The sequence below is a fragment of the Microcebus murinus genome, chromosome 11 (genome assembly GCF_040939455.1).
Source record: "Microcebus murinus isolate Inina chromosome 11, M.murinus_Inina_mat1.0, whole genome shotgun sequence".
In the NCBI taxonomy this organism is placed as follows: Eukaryota; Metazoa; Chordata; class Mammalia; order Primates; family Cheirogaleidae; genus Microcebus; species Microcebus murinus.
In genome coordinates this window covers 66,819,230-66,840,456 of record NC_134114.1, presented here as the reverse complement: position 1 = coordinate 66,840,456, position 21,227 = coordinate 66,819,230, and the positions used below count along the sequence as shown (strand labels likewise).

At 34.5% G+C, this 21,227-nt stretch overlaps 1 protein-coding gene across 3 annotated transcripts in view; it reads right to left on the bottom strand.

The window, feature by feature from the left end:
- ADGRV1 (adhesion G protein-coupled receptor V1) overlaps positions 1 to 21,227 on the bottom strand; it is a 468,628-nt gene that overhangs the window by 136,506 nt on the left and 310,895 nt on the right. For all 3 annotated transcript variants that reach the window (XM_076008180.1, XM_076008181.1, XM_076008182.1), the window contains one exon: positions 12,428 to 12,606. In XM_076008180.1, coding sequence (XP_075864295.1) covers positions 12,428 to 12,606 — 179 coding nt within the window. The remainder of the gene's footprint in view (positions 1 to 12,427; positions 12,607 to 21,227) is intronic.

The window sequence follows — 21,227 nt, the reverse complement described above, 5'->3', positions numbered from 1 at the left end:
AACTGATTTCTTTCCTGAATAATACACAATTGATTGTCTGTGGTTGTATGAGCTTTTTCAGTTTTCTAACTGGAAGTCTTTCAGAGATGGCAAAATACTTTGTATAATAGGGCTTCCAAAATGAAAGGTGCTCAAGTTTTTCATTTTATCCCTAAAATTTTTAAATAAAATAAGTGAAATGAGATGCAATCTCACAAACATCTCTATCATTACAATCCCACCACCTGCAGTTTTATAATTACTAATTTCCTAATGCTTTAGTCTGCTTGATACTTCAAATGTCTAAGTTGTTAGCACTCTGCATTAAAAAGTAATCACTAATCTTCCTGATTCTGCCTTTAGTTAATAAACTAGGATGAACACAGACTAAGGTTCTTATTGCAACATATGTTTTGACCATTTTGACCCTGAGTAAAATCATTTTAAATGTTCTCAACATGTTAACTGTACTATTATTGTAGTTGGAAATTTTAATTAGCACATAAAATATTTAAAACAATTCTCTGAAATTATTTAACATCACACAAAAGCTCATCTCATATATTAAAATGTAAATTTTCTTAAAAATAGGAAAAAGATGAGTTAATAGAGAAATAAAAATTCAAGAGACACAAAAGCTAATAACCTTGATATAGCCCACCTTACATCCAAAAGAAGGAAAAGAGAAAAGAATAAGAACAAAGAACTCTACAGATCATTGAAAAACACGAGAAAGCAAACAATCATATAAATTAATGCAGGGAGATGAACAATTAATTCAAAAAAGAAACAAAAAATGCTAAATAAATCTATGCAAAGATATTCCTACTCATAGGGTTGCATAAGAATAACTGAGACAATGCATTTAGTATAGTGTCTGGTACATGACAAATGAAGCTATTAAGACCTTTATCAAAATGTCCCAAAGCAATAAATGTTGGCATGGATGTAGAGACATAGGAACACACTCATACACTGCTGGTGGGACTGCAAACTAGTGCTACTTCTGTGCAAAGTAATATGCAGATCCATCAAAGAGCTACAAGTAGAACTACCATGGAGTCCAGCAATCCCATTACTGGGCATCTACCCAAAGGAAAAAAAGACATTCTATAAAAAGATATCTGCACTAGAATGTTTATAGAAGCACAATTCACAATTGCAAAGATGTGGAAAAAACTCAAGTGTCCATCAATACATGAGTGGATTAATAAAATGTGGTATATGTATACCATGGAGTTCTACTCAGCCACAAGAGACGATGGTGATCTAGCAACTCTTGTATTATTCTGGATAAAGCTGGAGTCCATTCTACTAAATGAAGTATCACAGGAGTGGAAAAACAAGCACCACATGTACTCACCATTAAATTGGTATTAATTGATCAACACTTAAGTGCACATATAGTAGTAACATTCATTGGGTGTCAGGCAGGTGGGAGAGCAGAGGAGAGCATGGATACATTCACACCTAATGGATGCGGTGTGCACCATCTGGGGGATGGACACGCTTGAAGCTCTGACTTGGGTGGGACAAAGGCAATATATGTAACCGAAACATTTGTACCCACATAATATGCTGAAATAAAAAAACCTAATAATTAAATAAATGCAAATTTAATTATATATATATTTAAGTATATATATGTAAATATACAAACACATATACACATATATCCACACTAGCAAAAATTTAGAGAATTTTATGATGCCCAGAGTTGGCAAGAATTTGGGGAAACAGGTTCTGTCACAATTTGTAGCTTGAGTGTAAAAGATGTGTCCTTTCTGGAAAACATTTTGACAATATCTTCTAAAATAAAAACTTACATATATACCTTTGAGCCATTCCACTGATCAAAATTTTCCCTGTAGATAATTAACACATGTGTACAAAGATACCTTTGTATGAATATTCATTACAACAATGTTACAAAGAAAACCTGGATATAGTCCAGTTGATTAAATCAGCACAATAGAATGATGGAAAATGTGATGGATATGCACACCAATATAGAAAACTTTCCAGTAAATAAAAATCAAATTGCAAAATAGTACAAATAGCATCTCATTTTTGTTGTGATTGTGTGTAAAAAAATAAACATTTGTTGTTTAAGGCACCTAGTCTATGGTACTCTGTTATAGCAGCCTAACTGACTGTTCCATAGAAGATTGCAAGCTTTAGAAGCATTTTTTTTCATGTATGATGAATACAAAACAAGCTCCTAAATTAGGTTGATAGAAGCTTCTGAGTTTCAGATATATTAAAATGTGTATTGTTTGGAATCCTAATGTCAAAGATGAGTGCAAAAGAAAAGGATAGAAATGATTTCAATAAAATTTTCAGAACAAGTGGAGGTAGTAAAATGGTAAGCAACTCTTCAGGATTTATAGGGTCAATAATGCTTAACTAGGTTTGTCTGATTGGTTATGAGACACACATTCACAGATTTAAACATGTGCTTTCACTTACTGTTCCCTTCTTTGGGCCGTGCACTGTATGTGTATCTTCCCTACATGCATCGTCTCACTTAAGCCACATCACGATCCTATGACACAGGTTCTATGATGCCCCTTCCACAGATGGGGAACTTCAAGCTCACAGTGGGTAAGTAACTTGCTCAGAGTCATCTAACAAGAACATGGCTGAGCCAGTATTAGACTCCTTGTCTATCTACCTCCAAAGCCCCTGATCTTTCCACTGTACTCTAATCAAGGAAAATTTTAGAGGCACATCTCAAGATATATTTAGCACAATGAGTTTGCTAACGTATACTTTTAGGTCTCCGTATTTCAGTATCTGGGTGTTCTGGATACACGAAGCACACTTATTTAAGAGTGGGATGCTTTTGTGTACTAGAAATTAGAGGAGCTGCAGGCTTACATCTGGCCATGGTGCTTATTTACAAATGTCATCTGGCGAGGACGACTGAATAAATATTCATTCTATTAAATGATGCTACTTGATGACGCTATCTCTTTTACATAGAGATATATGAGGTGGGGTTTGAATGAGTGTTAAATAGTGTATAATTTTTACTCAAATAAAGGACATTGTGGTCTTGGTTTATATGATACCCCATATAAATAGTGTTCAATGAATGCTTTATGAAGAGAACAGTGAGGGAAGTTATTATGTCTGGGAATTTCTTCAGTAATTATGGCAGGTAAAATAACCCTAGAGCTTTCTTTTTTTCCCCCAGACAAGGAAAGTCTCACTCTCATGCCCAGGCTAGTGTGTGTGCCACCACGCCTGGCTAATTTTTCTATTTTTTGTAGAGACAGAGTTTTCCCTTTTGCTCAGGCTGATCTCATCCTGGCCTCAAGTGATCCTCCTGCTTCTGCCTCCCTAAGTGCTAGGATCACAGGCGTTAGCCACCCTGCCTGGCCTGACCCGGGACTCTTGTAGCGGTCCCCAACTTTTTTGACACCAGTGACCGGTTTCATGAAGACAGTTGTCCTCCACCTCAGATCATTAGACGCTGGATTCTTATGGGGAGCAGCAACCGTCACATGAGCAGTTTGCAGTGGGGTTCGCGCTCCAATGAGGGTCTGATGCCCCCCAGCTGATCTGCCGGAGTGGGGGCGGGGACTCAGGCGGTGATGCCAGTGATGGGGATCAGCTGTGGGTGCAGATGGGCTTCACTCCTTTTCGGGCCGCTCACCTCCTGCTGTGGGGTCTGGTTCCTGGCTGCTATGGACTGCTGTAGCATAGGGCTGGGGATTGGGGGCCGCAGCCCTAGAGCTTTTTAAACCTAGAATGAGCTGCCTGTAGTCTTAGCTACTGAGGCGGCTGAGACAGGGGGATCGCTTGAGGCCAAGAGTTCGAGATCAGGCTGGGTGAGGGCGTGAGTTCTCCATCTCTCAATCTATTAATCAATCAATAAAATTGAAAAAAATTAGCTGGCCTGGTGGTATGCACCGTATTCTCATCTACTTGGGAGGCTACAGTAGAATGATCATTTGAGCCCAGGAGTTTGAGGTTGCAGTGAGCTGATGGTGCCCCTGTACTCCAGCTTGGGTGACAGAATGAGACCCCTATCTCTTAAAACAAAAATAAAAAAAATAAAAAAACCTACCCTACAAAACCTAGAATGTTAAATTGATCACAGAAAATTCGCATCTTTTTCTTAAGTTGAATGTTTTGTTAGTGTGTTTTAACTGTTACACTACCATGGGAACACAGCTACAAAATACAAAGAGCCTTGTAATGGTTAAAACTGAATACTGACAAATACATAATTTTGAGGCTATTATATCTCTTCAACTCATTATTCACACTACAAGCAGCTAATAAGGAACGTTGTCATGCTGTTTTGACATTGGCCAAACCAGGTCACTCTGGTGAGATCACTTGTGGAGAACAGAATTTCCTGTTTGTGGGTATGTCATAAAGAAATGATAATTTGTAGCTCTCTGTGCAAATGAATTTGAAAACATGTATGACATAGATAAATTCCTAGGTAAATACAGACGAACAAAATTGTTTCTATTCAAGGAAAGCTTGAACAAACCAATTCTCATAGAAGAACTAGAGAAAGTTATTAAGCAACCACTCCACAGAAAAAGCAGCAGGCACAGATGGTTTCACAGGGGAATTCTATAAAATTTTCAAAGACAAAATTGTCCCATGCTCTATAAAAGGGAAGAAAAGCTTCCTAATTAATTTTGTCAAGCAAGTAAACATTACCTCTTAAGCTAACTAAAGATAGTACAAAGAAAGAAAACTACAGACCAACATCACTCATAAATACTGATGCAATAATACTAAATGAAATATAAAGAGAATCCAATTTTCATGCTAAGAAAAAAGTCTACAGCCATACCACGCCCAATCTCATCTGATCTCAGAAATTAAGCAGGGTCGGGCCTGGTTAGTACTTGGATGGAAGAAAATAATACAATGACAAAGAGGAATTTCTTACAGGAATGCTATGTTGGTTCCATTCAATAATATCGTACAACATAATAATATATCAGAAAAATCATATGATTGTCTTCAAAGATGCTAAAACGCCTTTGACAAAATTTAATATCCATTCGCAATAAAAACACTCAAGAAAATAGAAATTAAGAGGTACTTTTTTTTTTTTTTTTTAGAAAAGGAATTTGTTATTTATTTATTTAGCTTGCAGTTCTGGAGGTTGAAATGTTTAAGTTCAAAGGGCCACATCTGGTGAGAGCCTTTGTGTGGGTACTCTCTACAGAGTCCTGAGGTGGTACAAGGTATCACATGGTGAGTGGGCTGAGCATGCTCATTTAGGTCTCTCTTCCTCTTCTTATAAACCATCAGTTCCATTTCCATGATAACCCATCAGTCCCTTAACTTACTCATGAATTAATTAATCCATTCATGAGGGCAGTGCCTTCATGACCCAATCGCCTCTGAAAGGCCCTACCTCTCAATACTGCCACATTGGGGGTTAAATTTCAACATAAGTTTTGGAGGAGATGGAAGTACTTTTTAAATTGCATAAAAATATGTATATCTTAATCCTAAGGCCAATATCTTATTTAATAGGAAAGCAATAAAAACATATCCACTAAATCAGAAATAAAGTAAAAATACCCACTATCTCCACTACTATTTGATATTGTATTAGAGGTATTAGCCAATGAAATTATATAAGAGAAATGGCATAAGAATAGGTTAAAAAAAAAGTAAAGCTATGCCTAGATGAAGATAATATTATAGCACCATTGGAAATTCCTAGAAAAATCAATGATAAAACCAACTCCATAAAATAACTCAGTAAAGTAGAAGGAGATATAGTTCACATACAAAAATCAAAAGCCTTTATTTTACTCACAATAAACAGAGGATATAATAGAGAAATCCTACTTATAATGACAATAAAGACTAAATAAGTAATATATTTAATAAGAAATGTTCAACATCTATACAATGAAAATTGTAAAACACTGCTAAAAGACACAAAATTAGGCTTGAACAAATGAAAATATATCCCTTATTCTTGGATACAGTGACCTAACATTATAAAGATGGCAGTTCTAAATTAAATTATAAATATAATGCAATCTCAATAAAAATACTAAGAAACTATTTTATGGAGTTAGAAAACTTAGACATAAAGTTTATTTTAAAAAGGTCAGCATACAAGAATATCCAAGAAAACACTGAAAATGAAAACAATGCCACAAGGGTGAAGGGAAACTAGCCTTACTTAACTATGCATTAAAATATACTAAAAAGCCTCAATAATTAAAACCACGAAACTGATACATTAATGGACAAAAAGATGCATAAAATAAAGTAGAAAGTTCAGATGCAGATCCAAATACATTTGGAAATTTAGTATATGATAAAAGTGACATCTCAAATCACTGGTGTAAAGGTGAGCTTTTAAATAAATGTTTTAAATAAATGGTAATGGCCAAGTAGATATCCACTTGAAATAAAATAAAATATTCATGTATCATACCAGAGATAAGAATAAAGTCTAAATATATTAGAGATTTCAATTAAAAAATTAAACCTTAGAATACTAAAAGAAAGCATGGATGAATTCCTCTTTAACTTTCATGTCATGAAAGGTTCTTTAACTATGACTAAAAATGTAGAGGCAATAAAAGAGAAATTAATAAATTTGACTACATTAAAAAAAGTTATGTGGCATAAAACAGCATAAATAAAATATTATAAAAATATTTTTAACTTGTATCATGAATAAAGCATGAAATCTGTAACATATATATAAAGAACTCTTAAACATTGAGGGACAGGGTTAACAGTTGAAAATAGCATAATTAGGACCTCTGAAAATTCTCTGCTCCATATATGCAATGAGAAGGCTGGCAAAATTTTTTAGAATCAAATTTTTCAGAACTCTGGCAAATAACCAATAGTTCGTCACAAGCTGAGAAACACATATTTTTTAAAAAGAAAGAAAGAAAAAGAAAAAGAGGCTAAATATTGGCAAGAACAGTAAGCTTCATGGCAGTTTAACTTAACCTAGTCTCATACTCAGTTCTCCGGATTCACATAGCCTAGAACAGCACACATTCCTGGTACAGTCTGGCCCCCACAAGGAAGGGGATTGCGGGAAGCTAAGGGAGCTGGAGCTCTTTCAAAGTTTTATTCCCAAAGAAAACTCCAACTTGCAAGGCCTTCTGGATTTGACCTGTCTCAGAGCTCAGCTAGTGTAAAAATGTCTCCAAATGCACACAGAGCCCCTTGTCAAAGATTGGGAGATGTCTCCGTTCTAGGCATTTAAGGAATTCTATGTCCAATCATTAGCTGACTATTAAGCTAATAGAATAGAGATGTCAGTGGCCATACATGACAAAGAATACAAATTTACAGAACTAAACCTATAAATTTACGAAAACCAATAAACAAATAACTACTCTAATAAACAGAAACAACAAACCAGAGAGAAAGAAACTTTTGACTTCAAAATTTGCTACATTATTCAGAATGTCTAATTTTCAACAACAAAAATCATAATATATGCAAAGAAACAAGAAAGGATGACCTATACATAAGAACAAAAAAGCAACAGGCAGAAACTATCCCTGAGGAAACCCATATGTTAGACTTATTGAATAAGCTTTTTATTTAATTAGCTTTTTAAATTATGTTCAAAACATAAATGAAACCATCTCTAAAGAACTAAATGAATGTATGAGAACGCTGTCTTACCAAATAGAGAATACTCTTAAAGAGATAGAAATTATAAAAAAGAATTAAATGGAAATTCTTGAAAAGTACAATAACTAAAATAAAAATTTCACTAAAGGAGGTGAATAGCAGTTTTGAGCAGTAGGAAGAAAAAAATCAGTAAATGTGAAGATAGGTCAATTGAGATGATCAAATCTGAGGAAAAGAAAGAAAAAAGAACGAAGAAAAATGAACAGATTCTTAGAACTTTGTGGGACACCATTGAGCATACTAATATACATACAATAAAAGTTCCAGAAAGGAGGGGGGAAAGAGGCAGAAAGAATATTCAATGAAACAATGGCCCAAACTTCTCAAATGGATGAAAAACATTAATCTGCACATCTAAGAAGCTTAACAAACTTCAGTAAAGATAAACTCAGACAACACACCTAGACATGTAATTGTTGAAAGACAAAAACAAAGAGACAATCTTGTAAGTAGCAAGTTGACCCAACAACTCTACCAGATATATACTCAAGAGAATTGAAAACATATGTTCATATGAAAAAACCTGTAATTTAACACTCTGTGTCATTCTAGCCAAAAATGCATAACCTATATTTAATCATGAGAAAACTTTTTAAAAATCCAAGTTTGGATATGTTCTATAAAATAATTGCCCATTACTTATCAAAAGTAAAAAAAGGGAAGACACAGAAATTTTCATTTTAGAGGAGACCATGGACACACAAGCACCAAAGGCATTATGACATACTGCACTGGATTTCGGAACAGAAAAAGGACATGGGGGAAAAACTGGTGAAATTTGAACAAGGTCTGTAGTTTAGTTAATAGTATTTTATCATTGTTAATTTCCTGGTCTCGATCATTGTACTATTGTTATGTAAGTTTAGATGAGAGTTACCAAAATCATGGAAAGATCATATGAGAAACTATTTGAACAAATCAGAAGTGTTTAGCTTGGAAAAAAGAATTATAATAAATATTTAAAGGATTATCATTTGGAAAATACTATGTTATTTTGTTTGTTCTGTATGAACCTAGCAATTAGATATTAAGCCAGAACCTAAAAGAGATAGCTTTCTACTCTATATGATGAAGTAGTGGGAGGAAATATGTTCTTTCTCATGGAGGAGTTCAAACATAAAGGGAATGAACATTTGTCAACAATGCCATGAAGGTTACTCAAGGACTCTATGGGGATTGGATTCAACACTTGATAAAGCTCTCCTTTTGTCTAGGTTATACCTTGTGTGCGAAGAGGAGGATCCTGGAACTAAGAGAAGCCATGAGGGATATAACTCAAAATGCTAGTTGGAATTTTTCTCAGAGAGGTACAGCAGTAGTTAGAAAAGCTGAGGCTTTGCTAAGAAAGATAATACTGTAAACGGAGATAAGGGAACGAGGTGAGTGTTTGCAGGAGTTGCATAATCACTAGGCATAAAAAGTCATATAAACTGGGTATGTTTAGAATGAGCAGTTCAAGAAGCGAACAAGTCTTTGAGTAGGAATTTGAATCATGATAAGCTTTTGAGGACATGCCTGAAACTTTATTAAAGGAAGCTAAAATTTTTCCAACCCTTAGATTCCAGCCCTTAGATTCTATAAGATTCTAAGACCTTATGGGGAAGCATACTTTCAAGATTTCTTTATGTGAGGGTCTGAATAGATGGAAAATGGTCGTCTAAAGGTGCTACTTATGTATGCATGTATTTGTTTCTGTGTGTGTACACATGCACACCCACAGGCAATAATAATACCTAATAATACCCAATCCATGAAGAGATCCTGCCAATATTCATCTTCCATAGACGTATAGCAACTTTCTTCACCTCTCAGACAATAGGTAAGCAAGCACTGTATACTTGTAAACATTTTTTTATGATTCCCTTTTAAAGTAATTTAATGAAAATGATGACTCTCTCATGTATCATATTTCCCATAGAGTACAATAAATTCCACTTAGTTCCAATTTAGAATACAGAGATTTGTCCTCTGTATTAATAACATTTCTCCTAATATAGCTTGCAAAATTAGATTGTTTTCAGAGGACTTGGAAAAATTGATAATTCAGTTCAGGAGCAGGATAATCAGAGTAGGTTATAATAAAGATTTGTTCAGAATATCTAAAGTAAAGCATGATGCTGAAATCCTAAGAAACTGAAATACTGAACAACTAAATTAATCAATTTTAAAATTAAGTTAAGAAGTTATGCAATTTTTTCATTATGATCAAACAAATTTTAGGCTTAAATAGACAAAAGAGAATTCACTTAGTCCTTTGCATGTATCATTCTCCAATAAGTGTTGATTTTTCTTAAGTTTAAATTTATATGAAGTAGCAAGAAAGAGAAAAAAGCCAGCATTTTGGAAGTGCAAAACAACCTAACATCATTATAACATTTTTACTGTTATTGACATTTATTAATGTGTTGGTTTCTTGCTGCTTAGAGGTAAGAATAATGAGATCAAGAGAAGTCATGTCTTTACTGTCGTCACCTCCATATGGCATGGCTCTGACTTACTCCAATTACTCTATCAGTATTCACAAAGCAGGGTCCCAGATTAATGGCATATTCTCTATTTAGGGATACTACTCAGGACCACACTCTTTACTTCTACGCTGGCTCTTGACTCAGTACTATATTTTCTTTCCCCTGTACTTTGCATGATAAAGTCTCTTTTAGCTTGTTTTCTTACCTAAACCAGCCAAGAAGCTAACCCAGGAAAAACAGGTGACTACTTCCAAAGACACTCACTATAAGCTACTCAACAGAGCCTACTTACGAGTACTCTCAATAGAGTTACTTCTGGTAATGAATGGCAATCACTCAAGGCAATCACTCATTTACTTTTGCCTTTATTTTATTATAGCTAAGCTCTGTTCAATTATAAGATAAAAAGAAAGTGGGAAGCATTTCTAGCCCTAATTTCAAAAGTTGATGAATATATCTTTTAGAAAAGTTTGAAGGTATTGGAGCCTTCTTTTATCAAGCTTTTAGTAGAGTATGATTCCTCATAGATCCATTGGATTGTCTGGCTTGGTGACAAGGAATCAATAATAAATCTATATCAGGTTTTTACTTTAAAAAAAAGTAAAATTTTAAATTTTATAGGCTCTTTAGGCTTTTCTTCAGATCAGGTTGTGTGATTTAAATCTAGATGCAAAAATCCATTAGTCTTGGTAAACTAGAATTTGATCTTTTATGTATATATAAGAAAATTTATTTCTTATATGAAATAAGAAATTAAAACTAGGTAGAAGTGAATACAATTTTTTTACATTTTGCTTTTTATAATTTAGCTGGTCATACAGAATATTTTGCAAAAGCTTAAGAAGGCAAATTTTTAAGTTTGGCGATTTTTTTGTAATAGTTTATTTCTCCCTTTAAAATTCCTTTTAGAAGCATCAATAGAGAATTTCTTCTAATTAACATTACTTTCATCAAATCCCATTTATTAAGGTTAGGTGGGTATACATGTAGTGCTCAAACTGTCCCCAAATAAGTCCTATCTTACCAGGGGGAAGGAATGGGCTGTTGGCCACCAGGGCTTGTTTCGTGGTTACTTTGTATTTAACAAAGAATGATGCAGAATTTTCTGAAATTAATCCTGGCAGCCCAAGATTTAAATTAATGCTAAGGGTAGTAAAATGTGAAAAGTCATAATTTAATTCTGAAAAGACACCATAATTCCTTTCTAGAAGATCATAGTATGTTGGAATTTCATATGTACAAACTGCATTATAATACTATAATCAATATGAGGGAATCTTCTTGAATTTAAATAAAAAAAGAAATTGACTACATGTAATATATCAATATGTGTGTGTGTTTGCATGTTTAAGCATGTGTGTTACATAGCTGGTCTCCTTTGGCTGAATGGTACAGATATGTGCCTGTGATTGCCCATGTGTGAAATACATTTGCCTACATCAATAACAAGTATTTTTTTAAGTATATAATTGATCAGAAGCAATAATGCTATTAACATGACTTCTGTTTATATGAGTACTTTCAAAGATTTTTCATGTCTATTAACTAATTTTTAGCTTTGCAATAGCCTGTGAGATATTCATATTGTCCTCATAATACCGTGAAGACTGTGAAGAGGCTATTCTTTTTTATAATTTTACTTTTTCTCTTACCTTAATTTTGACTAAGGGAGCTGGTTAAGTTTTATTTCAACAGAGGGTTTTTTTCTGCCCTCTGCATGGGGTGTTAATTAAAGAGGCTGAGTGGTCCTCAAAGCTATAAGCTATTAGATTTAGTATTAAATCACGTGTGTATTTAACAAGAATATCTAAGAAGGACAAAGTTGACCTTGTTTCATTTTTACACACTTTTGCAGACACTCTATTCACTCTGATACAGTCTTTTGGTATTCTGGGATCTTATGGGTGATGGTACCTGCCACTCCTCGCTCCTAAAAATATACTCCTCTCCTTAGATAATATGCCACACTCCAAATTTTTTTCACTTTTTCATTGTCAATGCTCTTATTTCACTAGATATTATTACTTGTCTTTAATAAACTAAATTATGCTCAGGTACAAACTACTGTGAATTGTTTGATATGCCTACTCGAGAAAATTGCATCCATCACAGGAACTGGAGAGGCAATAACAGTTTCTTATTTAAAGGCATAATTAGAGGAAGTAGAGCTTCACACAGTCTGGCTGGAAAGCTAAGACCTTCCTGCCACTCCTTCGATCATATATCTTGAGCAACTGCTTCCACCGTCTACTAATATAACTGCTTAGGTACAAAAAAGCTCAGAAGGCAACATGTCGCCTGGATGTACTTACAGGTCACCGTGAATGAGTCCGTATATCTGTGGCATGCTCTGATGATAGATTCCTCTCAAAATAACGATGAGGAGAATCACCACAAAAGCTGGAAGTCCCCAACTCAGAAGGAAAAACAGCAGATATCTCCTCTCTGTGTGTTCATCATTCATCACCAGCACGTACCAGAAATTCACAGACTAAGGAAGGAAACAACCACATAAAATGAACAGGTTCTGGTTTAATGGCAAAGAACACAAACTCACCTGGCTTAGGCGTTAAGAGTTACCGACCAAGTAAAGAACTAGTAGGATCTACTTAATAATTACAGTTTTGATTAGAGTTTTTTAGTTAGCTCATGCATCCATTCTTTCACACATCCGAGAAATTCAGGATACCTCAAAAGTCTGGAAATACAGGGAAATACTTACTTTATCGTACTTTTTATTTTCCTTAATTTGCTCTGGTTTAATCTCAGTTATAATCTTCTGTGATTGTTTTGTAAATGTGTCTTTGAAGAAACATACACCGATATTCAAACCTACTTCCCCGCATGAAGAACTTCCAGATGATAATCAAGTAAATAGCCCTAAGTTTTCAGATTTTATGACAATTTTCATTTATTGAAGGCCTATCATATGGCAGGGCCAGACACTGTTCCAGTGCGGGTGTGGATATAATTGTGATAGCAACCCCAGTCTCAGTCCCCAGTGGGAGATACAGACAAATAAACAAAATGACTGCACAAAGGGAAAAGTACCATAATGGGGTAGGTACTCTGCCCCCTTTTTCTCTAACAGTTTATACTCACTCCTTTTAGTTCATTTACTTCACAGATGTTTACTGAGTGCTTTTGAAATTTCAGAGCCTAATCTAAGCACTGGGAGCACAGCAGAGGTGGGGGATGGGGAGGTATTTAGTTTCTTGATCATAATCAGAGGAGGGAGGTATTTACTTTCTTGAATCTCAGTTTCCAAACAAATGGGAAACAAATAAGAGCAATATTTCTTTTATATTATATTTATATCATATCTTATATCTGTTATTTCTTATCTTATATATTAAGATAAAACACAAAAGGGACAAGTGTACATAGAATGAGGAGGGATCAGAGGACACATTAGATAAATGGAGTAAGAAAACTGAGGCCTGTAAATATTATTGGCCCCAGATCTCACACCTAGCTTGTGTCTAAGCCAAATCTAGAAATTATATATTCTGTCTTCTAGTGTTCTCTTTCCATGATCAATGCTAATATGTAATTATCCTTTAGTCCAGTAACAACATTGAGTGTCATGCCATACATATTTCGAACAATAATACCTATTGACTGGATAAGTCCCCCTTTTCAATTTCATATGTGAGAAAGAGTGTGAGTACAGATGAATTTTACATATATAGTTTTACACATTAGGGGATAATCTTGGGAAGGAACATTTTCAGAGCCTCAGTTTCCCCATGTATACAATGAGATTATTATAAAGATTAAATGAGATATTACATGTAAAGTGCTGCGAACATACATAGTCACCATTGGAAAATGTAACCACCTCCCTTAAATCTCCTATTAAGATGTCACACAGTGTGAAAGACAAAAGATAAATAGCTTTACCTTTCTATGTGAAAAATAAGCGTGCCTAATATTCGTGGGAAGGCTTTTAGATTCTGTTTACTGAGCCTTCTGAATAAGATTCTATCTGGACCAAATTAGCCTTGAGGGATTAGTATTAGACTAAACCAGAGAAGGATAAAAATGTTTGGTTACTTAGAGATTTCTGTCTCTGAATTTTATTTCCTGTCAGCACTCCATATCTTTATGTACATCTGCTTATATCTGTAATTATGAAGCATGTTTAGAGTTGTAGCTTATGTAAATTTGTTCTAACTCTTAAAAAAATTATTAGGTCAGAAAGTTTTTTTTTCCTCTTTCTATAATTATTATAGGGATGTGGACTCAAATAAATGGGATTGTGTCAAGTGTCTGATACTTGCCAAGATAGAAAGTGGATTTAGAAAAAAAAAACCAATTTTTGATCCTGAGGTAATCAACACTGCCTGTTTCAGAATAAAATTTTCACAAGGTACGGATCTTTGATTAATACATCTTAAAAGTAATAGTAATTATTTATATTAAGTGGATGTTTATATGCAGCCATGTATCATGGTAACTCAGTGGCACAGTTGGTAGAAGAGTCAGGAAGGAGAGGACAGATTGGTAAATGACTTCTAGGTTGATTCATCACAATGAAGATGGGGACATTTTCAAAATGTCTGCTTTTACACAGATGGACATTAGTTCCATCAGTTAGAGTCACCTAACCTTTTGAAACTGTTTGATCATTCCCACAGACTCAGATAAGACTGAGACAAGTGTAATTGTTGCATTTATTCATGCAATGCTTCTGCACCAAAGAGCTCAAGACACAGTGTTACTGAATTCTTGAATACTTAGTTAAGCAAAAGGAACTCTAAATGTGTATAAACTTTGGTTGATTGAAAAAAAAAATTCAAATTCCTTCTTAAAAGAATTCAATCACTGAAATATACTCCAAGGACAGTATTTCCCACTGTATATAATTTTTAAAGCTATGAAATGGAAAGACTATGTCATGAAACAACATTTAATTATTCTAGAAAGAAACAGCATGTGGCCCAAGCATAAGATTCATGTTGACTAGCTTGTTTAAAGTATTACTTGAATTTTATTTTAATATGGTATAGCAGGCACACTTTGGGATACATGCTTAGCTCACGAGCTCCCTTTTTCTAAACACCAGCCCTCCAACCTTCCCCCCACAAGCAGAGCGGGCTCAGTTGCAGCTCTGTGTGCTCCAGGACCCTGCGCCCCTGGCCACAGCTGCCCTGATTGGGGAAGCCTGGCCCTGGCTGAGCCAATCATCTATCACTGAATTCCTTGAAATTCCATGTTAGTCTAAGCCTGTCAACCAAAATAACAGGGCATAGGAATTTTAATGGTGGGGATAGCCACGAGCACAGTGAGGAGAGAAAGGTGTGTTTGTAGAGAAGAAGAATGGCCAATGCCTTCCATTCTTACTCATAGTCTTTGCAAGGTCCAACTGCACAGACAGTTCTCAGGTTCAATGAGTTATCTTATATGCTTATTATTCCTTTTACAATTTCAACATTTGTTTAAATTAGCTCCACTTAGCTTTTCTTTTCTTTTTTCAAAACATAATTGACCGAGATATATATATAGCTATCCTGAACCAGTGGGGTGAAAATCTCCAATTATTGCCATGCTTGCAACAAAAAGACAAGAGTGGAGCATTTGATTGTAGGGTAAGTCCTCACTTAACCTTGTTGATAGGTTCTTGAAAACTGGTATTTTAAGCAAAACATATATCACAAAACCAATTTTACCATAAACTAATTGAAATAAACAAAAGTTAAGTTCCTATGGCATAGTTCTGGTTACAAAAACATCACCAAACTTCTAAATAAAGACTCAAACACTTCTAATATTAAACAGTGAAATAAATTGTGGGCTATGTATATGTTTAAGAAAGATTGATAAAAACAGGTAACAGAATTATTAATCAAATTTTAGTAAATCTGTGAGTGACAGCAGTTGTCATAGTGGTAGGATAAATCAAGGAATAAATGTTTGCAAAGCAACAATTCTCAGCTGCATCTTCTGCCACATGCAGTTCAAAAACAAACAGTAACAAACATGGTGTGCTCGCTGAGCACTTTCCTATAGTATTGCATATTATAGTGTATTTGTATGATTATTGTAGACTCTATGAATGTTTATTTTACAATAATTTGTATTCATGCATTCATTTATTTTCCAACCCACTTATTCCAGTTCAGGGTCATGGGTGGCCGGAGCCCATCCTGGCAGCTCAGCGTGCCAGGTGGGAGCTTACCCTGGCCAGGACACCATCCCATTGCAGGGCATGCCCACCTCCAACCCCTCACTCACTCACACTAGGACAATCCAGACACACCAGTTCACCTAACATGCACATCTCTGGTATGTGGGGGGAAACCAGAGTTCCCAGAGGAAACCCACACGGACATGAGAGAATGTGCAAACTCCACACAGACTGTGGCCTGCTGGGAATTAATTCTGTTTTCCTCATCAGTGTTATAATGAAATAACGTGGAACAAAATGACATTATTCAAGGACCTGCTGTATTTTTCCTGAAATCATGGTTCTTCCCTTGTAATCTAATTTCAGAGTATTAAGAGATTATTATAGGCCTAGTCTGGTGGCTCATGCCTGTAATCTTAGCACCTTAGGAGGCTGAGGGTGGTGGACAGTTTGAGGCCAGGAGTTCAAGACCAGCCTGAGCAAAATAGTGAGACCCTATCTCTACAAAAAATAGGAAAATTATCTGGGCGTGGTGGCACACACCTGTACTCCCAGTTACTCTCAGGAGGCTGAGGCAGGGGGATTGCTTGAGCCCAGAAGTTTGAGGTTGCAGTGAACTATAATCACACCACTGCACTCTAGCCTGGGTGACAGAGCAAGACCCTATCTCTAAATAAATAAATAAATAGTATCATTATATCTGCACAATAATTTTGTGTTGACAGATATAGAGTAAATGTGAAATGTGATCTGTGTGCTTTATTGTTTTTGTGTTTATCCAATGTCAGAACTAACAGAATGTAAGTTAAAGGGTGTCACTCTCACCCAAACATGCTTCAGGCTAACTGAATATGTCTTGCCATTCACTACCTTACAGTTTACCTGCTAAAGACTGTACTGAAAATCTCAATATCTAGGTTGCTGTTTACATTTCTATTTCCAAGCTTTAAAAATGTTAGAACCATCTTACGAACCCTCTTAAGATGAGACATCATCACCATATGGTCATGATACATTTTTAGCCAAAATGTTATTATCCCCAAATTTAACCAAATGTATTAATCCTATTTGACTGTTTCAACACTTCAAAAACACTCAGAATATAGTTTCCTAGCATTAATTCCTAGCATTAACTGATAAGATATGATATAATCTCTGAAGACAAGTCGAAAAAGATTCAAAAGTATTTTCAACATTATAATACATCAAATTGGCCACTTTGAAAGAGACAATGAAATAAAATGTTTAGCACTTTAAAAATCAGTGATGTTACTAGCTAGTCACATCTTTAATATCAGCTCAAAACATTGGTATATTTGAACTACCATCTTCTTATTTTCATTACTGCTTCTCAGTAAAGGATGATGTATTTCAATTTGTATGCTATCACAATTACCAGCATATCAAGATTATCTGGGTAACTGTACTTGGGAGAATGTAACTAAAAGCCCATTTTAAGAAAAGTAAACTTTGTAATGATATTTTTGAAAATTTTGTAAGGAATATTTTGAAAATCATAAACACAATGTATAGAAATATAGAAAAGAAGGATTTGCAATGCCCCCATGCCAAAGATAAACCTCCAGATGAATAATGAATGATACGAATAATAAATAAAATATTATTTTTAAAAAAATGCATAAAAGTTTGAAAAGACATAGTGATTAGCAACTCGATTTGTTTTTTTGACATGGTAGTGCATAGATAAGCTGCATATTTTTGGCCAATATCACTTGGTTCTTTAGGTTTCAATTTCTTCCTCTGGTAATAGGAGAGGTTAAACTATAAATTATTAACAATTTCCTGACTAACACTTTGTGATTGAATTATTGTAGAATGACAATTCCTAAAAACACTACGGGCATGGATGTATGCAGACTACAAAATTTAGCAGTGATACAGACCTCACAGATTCTCTGACTATGCTCTATTATAAGAGATGGGGAAACTGAGGCAAGGAGAGAAAAGCGCAGCTTTTTCATCACTTGGTTAGCCATAAAACTGGCAATGGAACACAAGTCCAAAGTTCCTTGTGAAGACTGATAAAATTTATGATTTATTTTCATAGAGACTGGCACAAATATTGATAATATGATTGTTTGCATGAGAGCTTATTTTCTTGTCTACATTTTCCCCACTTACTTTATATGCCAGTGGAGATGCACTTTCCTGGTAGAAGTACTGAGATAACCCTTTCTTTTTATTTTATGCAAACACTAAATGAAAACTTATAAAGGTTTATCAGAGTATAAATGGCTAAAGCATAACTGTGAGCTGTGGTGGATTAATTAAGTTTATATACCTTGGAGCACCTAGTAAAATGCTTTGTATATAATTTTTATTGAGAAATATCAAATAAATGAAGATGTACACAATTTGCTTTAAGTGTTTAAGTAAATATATTTATATATTTATAGAAATATAAATATTATATAAATATTCTAAAATTCCAAAAGGAATTTTAGAAGACTCCATAATTTTAATTGATTTGATTGAACTCCTAATTAAGGAGGACATGCGTTAACTGGTGGAAACTGAAAAATGTTAAATACAATAGTTTTAACAAAGAAAGAATGAAGCCAGTATTTATTTATTTATTTATTTATTTTTTTGAGACAGAGTTTCGCTTTGTTGCCTAGGCTAGAGTGAGTGCCATGGCGTCAGCCTAGCTCACAGCAACCTCAATCTCCTGGGCTCAAGGGATCCTTCTGTCTCAGCCTCCCAAGTAGCTGGGACTACTGGCATGAGCCACCATGCCCGGCTAATTTTTTCTATATATATTAGTTGGCCAATTAGTTTCTTTCTATTTATAGTAGAGACGGGGTCTCGCTCTTGCTCAGGCTGGTTTTGAACTCCTGACCTCGAGCAATCCACCCGCCTCGGCCTCCCAGAGAGCTAGGATTACAGGCGTGAGCCACCGCGCCCGGCCTGAAGCCAGTATTTATTAACTGGGTAATAAATGTAGACTCCACAGTAAGCTATATCTCACTTAATCAAGATACTTTCTCTCTTGGGATTTATTATGCTCTCAGTTTACACAGGTGGAAACTGAGGATGGGAGGTATATTTCCCAGAATTAGTAATTGAGGCTGTTAGAATTTAAACTGATTCTGTTTAAGATGTAAACAACCAACTGAAATACTCAGATATAATTTAGGTAAAACATAGGTAGAAATAAACTAAAAGACTATGTGTCTGTAGGCACATTTACTTACATTCCTACACAGACATATTTATTTACTTTTATAGCAACTATTAGTTTTCCAAAGTGTTTACATAGGAAAATTGAAGACATATCTTGTTAAATGTTTTGATTATCATAGGTCATAATTATGTTTTCATATGTCCCATAAACACAAATTAGTTTACTCATGTATCTCCACATAATGCATATAGCATATTAGTAAAATATAAAGGAGAAATGATTTTTTTAAGTTAAAAATAGGCTATTTGAACTCCATAAACTTTCATGGTATATGAAATAAAGATTGATATCCAGGCTGTTGTTTAATATTTGATTGTTAATTGTGTCACCAGAATCCTTGAACTGATTTATGCTATCAAGTTTAATCAGAGATCACAGATGCTATTAATTCTGTCCATTATCATATGTTCTTAATCATTCATTTCAGATGAGAGTTTAAGAAATGTTAGCACATGTCCTTGCCCCAGTTATCCTCCCCTCCTTCTTAACATTTATTGTATGAAATAAATTGCAAGACTTTTTGAGGACTGGAGAATTTGGTATTTCCTGGATATGTCATTTTTATCTTGGTAATTACCAGTCTGTTGTCCTTAATACTTTTGATGTACCCCCAAATTAAATCAATGATGAAGGGAAAACAGGGCTAATTTTAGCATTTCTCTTCCTGTTTTGATATGCTCTGGCACTAAGTAGCCTTTCTACCAAGGAATAAATAACATGTACAGTTGCTTCTTCATAACCCGGTTATATGGAGAAATTAAGGCACAAGATGTGAATGCTCAAGTATAATTGTAAATTAATTTCTAACCTTATTCTACCTTTTAAAAATATGTTCTTCAAATAAGCTTTAGTTTCAAAATAAAATATTATATTTCAAGTTAAATTGTGTCTCTAGGCATGAGATGAACAGACTGCAAGAACAATCCAAGGTTTGAGTATTTTTCACAATTGAAGCAGATTGCTGTACAATGATTTAACTTGGTGACAGGAAGTGATCATAAAACTGAATGAATATACAGGTAAAAATATACAGGCCAAATGAATATACAGGTAAAAATTACATTTCTGTTTACCTAAATTGTATACTAGTATCTGAAATAATTTATTTGGGATTATTTTTTCCTTCTTGGATTAACTCATGATCTGGTAATCCAATGGGGAGTGTGCTTCATGTAGACATTAATAGCAAATACATAAGTTCTAGGAATTTGTTCTGTGGATATTCCCTAAGTAAACAAATTCTTACAGAGTGCAAGGATGTTCAAGGACACATTGCTTTCAATAGCAAAAAATAACTGGCAATAACCAGAATTTAATCAACTGGAGACCAGAAAAATAAACTATGAAATAACCATATTACAGATAGAAAAACAACAAAGTATATCTATATATGGTAAGCTTAAAGATGTCTAAATTTATGTATACAAATATATATACAGATATAGAAATATATATACTATATATAAATATATATATATATACACTCTATATCCATATACAAGAACACATGTGTGTTTGTTTACATGTTTATAAATATTTGTCTATTCATAGAATATTTTGGGAGGGATACACAGGAAACCATTAACAGTGTTTACCTTTGAGAGTGGTGTGAGGGTAGAGCAGAGATAGGAGAGTGTGTGAAATAGTGAGAAGGAGATATACTTTTCATTTTATGTTTCTCTGTAGTATTTGATTATGTTGCGTACCATTGGTACATGATATCTCTAAAATGAAACCAAATCAAAACAGAAATTGGAAATGAAAATAAAACAACTAG